The sequence below is a fragment of the Podarcis muralis genome, chromosome 13 (assembly GCF_964188315.1).
Source record: "Podarcis muralis chromosome 13, rPodMur119.hap1.1, whole genome shotgun sequence".
Lineage (NCBI taxonomy): Eukaryota > Metazoa > Chordata > Lepidosauria > Squamata > Lacertidae > Podarcis > Podarcis muralis.
Window position 1 is genome coordinate 21940089 of NC_135667.1, and position 11505 is coordinate 21951593.

An 11505-nucleotide genomic window follows, 5' to 3' on the forward strand; every position below is an offset into this window, starting at 1 on the left:
AAGGTAATCACCTGTTCAAATCTGGGTATTTCTTGTGGAAATTGGTGAAGAAACATGTTTGCAACATCTGGAATGAAATGTTCTTTCCCACAGATATAGAGATCCACCAGGCATTGCTGTATTCTACAACTACAGACAAAATTAACATGTTTGATAATAAGGCTGGTCATCTCACCAATTGTTCTTGACAATGGCAATCTGTAGTATGAAAAGTTGCCCTAGGCTGCTCAAATCACAATCCATATACATGTACAGGTTTTCGCTTTCGTCATAGCAACCATCACAACTTTGGAAGATATGGCATTGGGCTGGATTCTTAGTCACAGGGCTACCCTGTCAGAGGGGTCCAGGAGCAGTGACTCTGTCTGGGAGCCCACTGGGGGACCGATGGGCCAGTACACCTCTCCCAGTGGTGGCCTGTGTGGGGTTGTGGCATCCAATCTGTGTTGGAGGTGACTCCCCAACGCAAGTTTGACCCCACCAGGTTCCTATCAAGTAACAAGGGAGCTACCTGATGCTGGATACATGCTCAATGCCTTAGTCAATATAAGAGACCCACAGCAAAAAAAAGCACCACAGGAATAATTACAGATGAAATTAGCATGTTTGATAATAAGGCTCAACAAAATGTCCTTTACAACCAGTAGAATGAAAAGTTGCCATAGACTCAAATCACAATCCATGCACCTTACAAGGAAACGGTTCTTTCAGTTCCACTTGTTATCAGTATAAATTCAGATAGCTGTGTTTCTTTAATTTTTATACTCAGGGTATATTGTACTTCCTGCCACAATCAGAATTCCTCAATGCGACCCATTTTTGCTCCTGCCCATTTCCTTAAATGCTTTTAAAACCTCTATTAATAATAATAATAATAAATAATAATAATAATAATAATAATAATAATAATAATAATAATAATAATAATTTATTTATATGCTGCCCTCCCCAGCCAAAGCTGGGCTCAGAGCGGCTAACAACAGTAAAATAATACAGCATTCTAAAATCAATTCATTATAAAATCAGTTCAAATCAAATTGATGGCAACCATTGGGCTAGAGTTCTGTGAAGAATTACCAAAGGAGGGGATCAGGCTGTACCTTGGCCAAAGGCCTGGTGGAACAGCTCTGTCTTGCAGGCCCTGTGGAAAGATGTCAAGTCCTGCAGGGCCCTAGTCTCTTGTGACAGAGTGTTCCACAGATCGGAGCCACAGCCAAAAAGCCTTGGCTCTGGTTGAGGCCAGCCTAACCTCTCTGTGGCCAGGGACCTCCAAGGTGTTTTTGTTTGAAGACCGTACGGTCCTCCGTGGGACATACCAGGAGAGGCGGTCCTGTACGTACGAGGGTCCTAGGACATATGGGCCTTTAAAGGTTAAAACCAGCACCTTAAACCTGATCCTGTACTCCACCGGGAGCCAGTGCAGCTGGTATAGCACTGGGTGAATGTGATCCCGCAGTGAGGACCCTGTAAGGAGTCTCGCCGCGGCATTCTGCACCTGCTGGAGTTTCTGGGTCAGTCTCAAGGGCAGCCCCAAGTAGAGCGAATTACAATAATCAAGTCTGGATGTGACCGTTGCGTGGATCACAGTGGCTAGGTCAGGGCGAGAGAGGTAAGGAGCCAACTGCTCAGCTTGGCGGAGATGAAAAAAATGCCACCTTTTTATAGCTGCAATCTGTGCCTCCATGGAAAAGGAGGTGTCGAAGATTACACCCAAACTCTTAACGGATGGTGCTGGCACTAATTACCCCCCCATCCCATATCGTCCCAACCCAGCCAAAGGGTCTTCGAAGGATTTAACTTCAACCGGCTCCCACGTAACCATCCAGCCACAGCTTCCAAACATCTGATCAGTCTGTCTGGGGCTGAGTCAGGATGGCCATCCATCAACAGATAGAGTTGGGTGTCATCAGCATACTGATGGCAGCCCAACCCAAAACTCTAGACAAGCTGGGCGAGGGGGCACATAAAGATGTTGAAAAGCATTGGGGAGAGTATCACACCCTGCGGCACTCCACACACCAAGGAGTGGCGCGATGACAGTTACCCCCCAAGCGCCACCCTCTGTCCCCGACCAGAGAGAGAAATGAGCACAGCCTTTGAAGGACTGTGCCCTGGATCCCCACATCATCAAGGCGGTGGTCCAGGAGTTCGTGATCGACCATGTCGAAGGCTCAGCAGCCCTGACCCCCCTCGATCCAGCTGCCTACAGAGATCATCTGTTAGGATGACCAGAGCCGTCTCGGCCCATGACCAGAGCGGAAGCCAGATTGAAATGGATCCAGAGCTGATGTTTCATCCAGAAACCCACCAGCTGTTCAGCAACTGCTCTCTCAATCACCTTACCCAGGAACAGAAGATTTGATACCGGGCGGTAATTGGATAGATCTAAAGGATCTAATGATGTTTTATTTAAGAGCGGGTGCACCACTGCCTCCTTCAATTCCCCTGGGAATGTCCCGGTGCCAAGGGACAAATTGATGATATCCCCTAGGGGGGCACACACCTTGTCTAGACATGCTCTAATCAGCCAGGACGGGCACGGGTCAAGAGGACAGGTGGTGGGCTTTCCAGCTCGGAGGAGTCTGTCCACATTGGCTGGGGATATCCAGTCAAAGTGGTCCAATACTGGACCCGAGGACAGTCGAGGGGCCTCCAGTTCCGTTATTGTATCCAAATTGGCAGGGAGGTCACGGCAGAGCAACAGGACCTTCTCCGCAAAAAAGCTTGCAAATGCCTCACAGCTGTGTGTTAAATTGTTATCTAAATTTGGCTGTCCCTCCAGGGACGTTAAAGACCTAATTATACTAAATAATTGCGCCGGGTGAGAGCTAGCGGATGCAATGGAGGCCGAGAAGTAAGACTTCTTAGTGGCCTTCACTGCCATCTCGTAGGTTTTCATAAAGACCCTATAAGATGTTCTTGAAGCTCTGTCGCAGGCACCCTGTCATACTCGCTCTAGCAGTCTGAGGTCTCGCTTCATTTTTTTGAGCTCTTCGGTAAACCAGGGAGCCCAGTTTCTGTGGGGTCGCCAAGGGCGCTTAGGTGTAGTCTCAAAACATCTGGAGGGCCGAGGTTGAGGAAGTCTGTTCTAGTCTTACCTACGAATGACAATAAAGTTGTTGTCTGTTTTACTGAATTGCTTGTCCTCTATGCCTTCCATGACATGCCCTTAACCCTAGAAGCTAAAAAGTGTTTGTCAAATTTTTTTTGTCTTTTAAAATAATAGCTTTAATTTTTTAATTTACATATTCCCTACCTGGTCTCCTGATTATGCAGAAACCACTCTGTTTTGCTCTGAAACCGAAAGCCACTTGAAATTTCAAGTTTGCAAGCACATGGAATGATGGAAGTATAAATTATATTAGATGACATATATGCCCAAATTCGTCTATCTTTTTTTCCTTATCAGCTGTTCCCTGTTGTTTAATTCAGGCTTTAGAACAATTATATAATATTTAGGGAAAAAGATGAAACCCAGCAACCCAGCACTAGAGGCTAAAATAGAAAAGATCTCCACAGCTACCATGTATTTTCCCTTGGTGCTCAGGTAGGTTGGAACAAATGACAACCAAACACTACAAAGCACTAACATGCTAAAAGTGATGAATTTGGCTTCATTGAAACTATCAGGCAACTTCCTGGCAAGGAATGCCACAGTGAAGCTCACAACAGCCAGAAAACCCATGTAGCTCAGGACACAGCAAAACATTGGAGCTGAGCCCTCATTACAGTCTAACACAATTTCATAAGTCATTGAATTCATATCAATATGTGGGAATGGTGGAGCAGTTGCCCACCACACAATACAAATGACTGCCTGAACAAAAGAGCAGAAAAGAACAATGGAGTTGGCTAGTCTCTTCCCCACCCACTTCCTCATCTTAGATCCTGGCTTGGTGGCCATGAAAGCCAGAACCACTATGATGGTTTTTGCCAGCACACATGATACAGCCACTGAGAAGATGATGCCAAAAGCAGTTTGTCGGAGGAGACAGGTCACCTTCTGTGGCTTTCCAATAAACAACAAAGCAGAAAGGAAGCAGAGCAGGAGGGAGATGAGGAGAGTGTAGGTGAGACCCCTGTTGTTGGCAATGACAATGGGGGTGTCATGGTGCTTCATAAATGTTCCTACCACCAAAACTGTGGTCAAAGCAAAGGAAAGTGCAAGAGATATTAAACTGATGCCTAAAGGCTCTTCATGAGACAAAAAGGTTACAGTTTTCGGTATGCAGAAATCTTGATTCTTGCTTGGATAATCTTTCTCTGCACATTTATGGCAGTCCTGCATGTCTGAAGAAAAGGAAAAAAAAATGGTTTTATCTCATGAACATGGTAGAAATCTCTACTAAATGACACAACTGTCCCCCTCTGCTATTATTTTAACATCCCAGCCTCCAGTCGATAAGCTGAGAGGAAGTGGTTTCATTTCTTGAAAAGAAGTGGGAACTGAACTTGTTCCCCCATAAAAATAAGCTATGATCTTCTTTTTAAAAAGTAGTTTCATAATAACAATGGTTTATCAAATGATGTCAACCCTGCCCAGCCATTTAACTCTGACATGATTTGTCACTGGAGTATTCTCAGAGTCTCAACTGGTCCCACACATCCAGGCTGGCTACTGGTTCCATCTAAACAGAAAGCAATATAATAGGCTTCCTGTCTCCACAGCGATGTTCCTGATTTCTGGCATTTTGGGGGGTTCTGAGTCTTGGCGTTCTCCCTCAGTTCTGGATCCTCCCACTCTGACATCCTTGCATTACATTTGTCCCCCTAATGTCTGATACTTGGCTTCCTTTGGATTACTATACAACCCAAAAACTTCTACATTCAGCAGCTTCATACAAGGCCCTCCTCCATCAGCATTTCAATCACACTTCATACATGGATGAAAAGTAATCCTCTACACATTACATTGTTTTATTCCAATCTTCCACTTGAACAACAGTCATGCTGCATTATAAATCTATACAGTGGGTGTATATTTTCATACCTTCGTGCTCTGAAATCTTCCCCTCTGGACATGGGGTGCAATCATAACAGCAAAATGGCTTCCCCTCCTTCATTTTCTGGCTAGAACCAGGTTGGCAACTCCCCGTACAAAGAGAGACAGGCTGTGTCTAATCCACAAATAAAAGAGATCAGTGATAATCTGGTGAATAATAAGCTTGGCATCATTAAATTTCTGGGGCATTTCTGAATATTCTTAAGGAACAAGGCATTTCAGTAAAACTTTGAATTTCTTTATTATGCATCAGTTCAGAGACCTGATACCAACAAGTATCATGCATGTTTTTATGCATGTTTATTTGTTAGATATTTTGTGATTATGTTTCTTTAGTGAAAACACTAAATGCAGTTATATCAAATCATTTTATATTTCAAGTAGACCCTAAGTAAAGAGTGCTTGAGGACCACATTTACTTCTGAGCAGCCTATCAAGAGTCTCATGCCAGTGGTAGGTGGAGCCAGAGGTAAAAGTGGGTGGAGCAACACATTTAAATTTTAGCTTTGTACCATAGATTTGGTTTCCGAGCAGATATTGCCAGCAGATGCAGAAAATAGATAAATCTGAGCTGCGGTTAAACATTAACTAAATGAGATTTTATCTTTATCTTCAAGTTTAGTTGAATGGAAGAAGGTTGGCTGAATGTAGAAAATCAACTGTGGGTTTATATTCAATTAGCAGTGATGTAATCAAATTCTAATTTAAATATTTCTCAGTAAATAAAGCAACACAGCAACCAGGGCAAAAAATATGTGGGTCCTAATGTCTTCATGCCCTGTGAAAAGCAAGATTTTAATAGGGGACTTTTACTGTTATATGAAATTAATTTTTTGCATGAGTACCAAGGACATACTCATTAAAAACTGGAAGTCTTTCTAAAGTGCCTACAGTTGGATCCTACCTGGTTAAACCAGCTGTGCCATGTTATGGCATCCTCATTGATGGAAAATGCTTGTTCTGCAGGACCCTGAGGACCCATCCTCCCAACTTTTACTCTGTGAAAGGACTGGTTTGAAGAAACAATCAAGTTGATAATATCAAACCCAGCTTTTAATTCCCCGTTGTGGTTGAAAGAAACCTTGTCTCCAGCACTACTGTTAAATGAGACATTTTTCAGAAAACGATGGAACTAAATTAGAAAGGGAAAGGCAATAGTTTAGGCAAGGCTGCAACACAATTTTCTCTCCAACTAACAGCAGAAACAGTATAGGGGTGAGAAAAGATTGATGGAAGAATTGCTCACACTTTGTGGCAAATGTACAGAAACCATGGATACTACATGCATCATTGAAATTTCAACGCTGCGTGCCATTACAATTAACTTGACAGACATATTTGACCAAGCTTTTTTCTGCAACATTTAGGGGATGAGTGGAGGAGAAAACTGTTCCAAAATTGGTTGGGATGCACAAATGTTTGAGTAGAAGGGACTTTACATGCACTATTAGATAAGGTGGTCTGGGTATGGATTACCTTTCTTATTTATTTTTCTTTTTAAAAAATCAGGAATAGGTCTATTAAAACAGTAATCTCCTCTTCATCCCCTGCATCAGCATTCCTTGGAATGATGTTATATCATCATGTAGAGTTATTAGAAACTAGATTCAGAGTAATCAATTGTCCAAAAAGGTGGCCTAGTATTTCCTTTTTTTGCAGTGGAAAAAGGGTAGGAAATAAAACAATACCCTTGGATGACCTTATCTAATATTTTGAGTAACATGTCCCTACCCAGTCCCTCAAATTCTCTCTCTCGCTGTGTGTGTGTGTGTTACACACTCACCCACACCTTCATAGGGAAATAAAGCTTCATCAAAGGGGAGCTGGATGATGAATGCAAAACAGAGAAGGCAAATTGAAATATAGACTTCCACTTTTGCTAATGGGAGGAACAATAAAGGTGCAACTTTGAGCAGATGATGAGTTAGGAGGTAAAGTTCTCACCACAGATGGAAGCTTCTTGAAACACCCATGAAATGCTCTCTTTCATGAAGAAGTTAAGTGCATTACCTTCCATAGCTCTGGTTTCTGAAGCTTCTGTCCTTTAGCATTTAACACTGCTCTGTATTTGACTCTGGATAAGGACATGGCATGTAAAGCATGGGCCACAGCATAAACAGCATTGTAGATGCTATAGCTGTGGCCAGTCATGCTTTTTTCAAAAAAAGATCCAGGAAGGCTCTCCAGCTGCTCTTCCTCAGTGCAAACATCCTCCTCTGCATGACCCTCATCAGGATTTGGGAATACGCAGGCAAAAGCCTGTTGCCAGAAGTCCCTGATAAAACCATCTTCTGTTGTGCTGGAGGGCTTTCTGCTCTTAACAAATTGGTGAAATCTTGGTTCATCATTTGAGTGAATTGCAAAAGCCAAAGCACCATGGAATATTTTTGTATCCCAAGTCTTTTGGAACACCAGTGAACTGAACTCTAGCTGGGCTGTTGTTATCCACACTTTACCTCTGGGTTTAGTTTTCACATATTCAAGATCTGATAGGTATGGAAGCCATAAGAAAAATGCCATGGAATAAGATTCTCCGTAGGCCAGCACTACATTGGCTCTACTGCTCATCACTTTTTCATGTATCTTTGTACCATCTTCCAGCATGTCATAACCTTCGGTGGCAAAAGTAAATTTGGGCATTTTTTCCAAGAAGGCAAAGCAGACGCCATGCTGAGAAAACAATGGAAGCACAGTTTGCACAAACCGTTCTGCATTGTCACTGTCCATAACAATGACCCCAATCCATGTCCACTTGAAATGCATAAGCAAATGGAGAATCCCCACAGACTGACGAGATTCCTGAGGAGCTACCTGGTAGAAGGAAAGGCCTGGAGTTTTATCATTCATTACTGGAGCAGAGCCATATAGGAGCTAAAAAGAGATTAGGGTAAGGAGGGACGATAGCAAGATTAGTATGTAGGTATGCATTTATTTGTGGTGTTTGTATTTCTCCCCATAATAGAAATTTCTCTAGACATATTGCAATGAATAGGAGGTGCTGCTGGTCTCCTCCACCCTTGTGCTCAATGTACATATTCCCCTCTACTTCCTGACAAAGATTTTTACTCACACCTTCTTCCCAGGTTGTGGGGGTGTCACTTTTTGGTTCTCCTCAGGTGGCAAAATATCTTAGGTCAGCTCTGAAGGCAACAATCCTTTCTCAGCTTCATTCTCTCGCAATATCATTTCTTAAAAGAGTTTAGGAACCTTTTTATTATAGGAAATAAAGTTGCTGCCTGGGTTGGGTGGAGCTATCACACTACTAGTTTCTCAGCAGGTGGACCACTGCTGCTTATCAGGAGGGGGGGGAGAGGCAGCAGTGCAAATGCCACTTGGTGAGCCACTTTGATGCCAATGTTAAATCGCGCCCCCCCCAGCCGATTTACAAGTGAAACATAAAGACTGCTTCTTTTTCTTAATATTAACAGAGAAGGTAAGGGATAGAATCTGTCTTCTCCAATGCAGTCATTTCTTTCTCCAATCTACAAAATGTATACACCAAGCAAGTGTGAGTCCAATTCCTGTATTCCATGCTCACACGCTCACAAGTGTCCTACCTGTGGAATCTTATAGATATCCAAGATAGTTGCCACATGATAGGAGGTTTCGGCATCCAGCCCACCAATGACTGCAATTAGATCATTCTGGATGTCACATCTATAGTTGGGGACAAATTTCTCCAGTGTGGATAAAAGCAGCATTGTGGCATGATTTGTCTTCCTTGCATTGACATAGCTGTCATAGATGTGGAAACCCAACGTGAGATTGGGTAAGATCTGAGAGTTTTTATTTATCTCCTTCACTGCAAATGCAAAGGCCAGGATGTGCTGGTAATTCTTAGGCACTACACTAGAAAGAGAGTTGCATTCTGTATCAGATGGGAACAAACTCCTGCCTTGGCTCCCCATTTCATTTCTGGTGCATCAGGGAGGTTTCCCTGCTCTGGGATTTCTTGGGTCTATGCACTTCAAATTTTTTTTGTTTTGTTTTGTTAGAAGTCTTATACCCTCTTAGTTTTGCAGTGTCCTCGTTATTCAAAGGCGTTTGTACGATGCAGTTTTTCAAAGAGATGTAATGTGATGCACTCCCCCAAATTCATCAATGAAATATGTAAAAAGTCGAAGGACTCATGTCTCAAATGCCAATGGGTTAAAAAACATTGTGTCACCAGTTAAAAGAGCAATAATTGAAGCTTTACTGAAAAGGGAACATCTGAATATTGCTTCAATTCAGGAAACTTAACCCCCACCCCACCAAAGGAAAAGACTTGAGGGCAGAAATATTCAGAGGGAATTGGGTAGGCGATCAAATATGTGCACCAGCAACATCAAAGACACAGAGTGTGGCTTTTATTGCTAAAAAGGGTCCCTTGGTATTCACAGATGCTCTCCATGACCCTAATGGCAGATATTTGCTTTTGAGTGGTTTGCTTGGGTCAAAAAATCTTTACAATTGACAACAGTGATGGAACTCTGACCCCCAATGGTCCAATTAAGTTTGTGGAGAGGATCTATTTCAGAAGGTTAGGGTAAAGTCATTTCTTGATACCTTAGACTCTGACTATAAAATATGCATCATATGAATTAATGTAGGGTATTATATTCATTTCCCCTCCCCTCCCTATTACCCACCCTGGTTCTTCTTTCTTTCTCTCTCTCTTCTAATGCTTGAGGCTGTTTTTATTTTATCTTTATTTTAAAAATTAATAAAATTTCTTTTAAAAAAATATACAACTCAGTCCAGAGGATCATAAGTTTTTAGGAACAACCTAATCTTTGTAGGTTCCAATTAATGCCCTCTATTGTAGATTAACAAATAAACAATAAAAAATATTATTCTGTCAGTGTGCTTTAGACAACACTGAATATTTCCCTAATTGTATGTTCAATTATTCTCTGACACAAAGTTCTAGAAAAAAAGATCATGTTGGTCGGCTGAAAAATCATTGATCAGATTTTCAAAAAATGAATTTCTTGCTTCATTAAGATCCTGAGAAGGGTTGCTACATTCTTATTGAAAGGCGGGAGTCATATTTTAGAGAACAATGTAAAATAAACTACTGGAGAAGCTTGATCACTTATCTTTATTCTATGTCTTAATATAAAACAAGAGGATGGAAATTCAAATCTACATAGATAATTGGCTGAGCTGGGTGTGGTAATGACACCATCGGTAGTGTCAACTGCCAGCTGTTCCTTTTAATTTTATTTTATGATTCAGTATGTTCCCCCCCCCCCCACAGCATATTTGCTAAACATTGTCCATCTCTGCTGTTCTATTTTGTGATTTTAAGCAAAAAGCTTGAACTGATCATTCTTCTCTGTAGAGAAATAGGAGACTCCCCACAACATTATATTAATTGCATTATCTTCTTCTATAGCCTAAACCAATGAGGCAGTATTCTGAGGCTCCATCTCTGCAACTGATCATTCCAGTGACAAAATATATGGAGATAAAAACAATCAAAGGAAGGGAAAGTAAGTCCTTACAGAAGTTCTTCAAGCAATGCTGGTGGAGGTTTTGCAACAAAACGTACTGGACTGGCGGTGAAGCGAGCCTGAGAAGCAATGCCTCCAATAATGAGGTCTCCAGACTGATGATATTTGTGAAGTGGAGACTCTAGCTCATAGGCATTGCATTTAACAATGTGTGTCTTGCATACCATGTGAGAAAGAAATAGCAGCAGCAAGATGATCAAGACCGACATCTTCAGTACAAGTACAAATCTTCTCTACACACAAATTCCCCTGTTTTCTTCAATAACAGTGTGATCTAGAGTTTCTGTGATTAAAGCCACTTGGCTTGCATGCAAGCTTAATCTCCTGATAGTTCTGCACCTTAGACTATACAGGAAGATCCATGCTTGTTTTCAGCACTTCTCCATAGTTCAGAATGGTATTCAGTATATTTATGACTTCTTTTCCTGTCCTTGATATTAGCTCTGCTGAATGCCTTCAAGGATTTTCAGAAGCAGAATTAATTGCTAGGCTTTGATTATAATCACTAGTTCAGCCCTGGAATTTCCCAGTGGAATTGCTGGAGAAAGCTGGTTTTCATGTCTAAACAGATATTTTCTCTTTCACTTAGCTAGCAAGGGACAATTGGACTTGGAATGACATACAGCAAGAAAAGAACATTATAAATAATAAACAGTTATCTGGAGCTAGAGAATAAATGATTTGTTTTAAATTTTGCTAAGGAAGTTCTGTCCTCAATTCTTGTTAACCAACATTTCCATCCAGCCAGCTAAATTTATATCCAATCCATGTGTTCATAGATTGAATATAAACTTATATTCAATCCATGTGTTCATGTAAATCAACCTTCACCTTTATTGATGATACCTGAACAGCAAGAAACTAGTAAATGAGATAAATAAACTGTAGAATGGAGAGGGCAATGATAACTAGTGAGGTCCCTCCATATGTTGTTTGACTACAACACCCATCATCTCTGACCAATGGTCATGCTGGGTGAAAATGAGAGAAACTGGTGGGCCCGAT

General features: G+C 41.6%; 1 protein-coding gene across 1 annotated transcript; it reads right to left on the reverse strand.

Moving 5' to 3' along the window:
* Nucleotides 1-3388: 3388 nt before the first annotated feature.
* Nucleotides 3389-10709, reverse strand: LOC114583204 (vomeronasal type-2 receptor 26-like). Its single transcript, XM_077918143.1, has 6 exons — nucleotides 10492-10709; nucleotides 8560-8851; nucleotides 7211-7873; nucleotides 5907-6134; nucleotides 4991-5117; nucleotides 3389-4290 (listed from the first exon to the last, which is right to left on the reverse strand). The coding sequence occupies exons 1-6, from the start codon at nucleotides 10707-10709 to the stop codon at nucleotides 3389-3391; spliced, it is 2430 nt and encodes an 809-aa protein (XP_077774269.1).
* Between the last annotated feature and the right edge of the window lie 796 nt (nucleotides 10710-11505).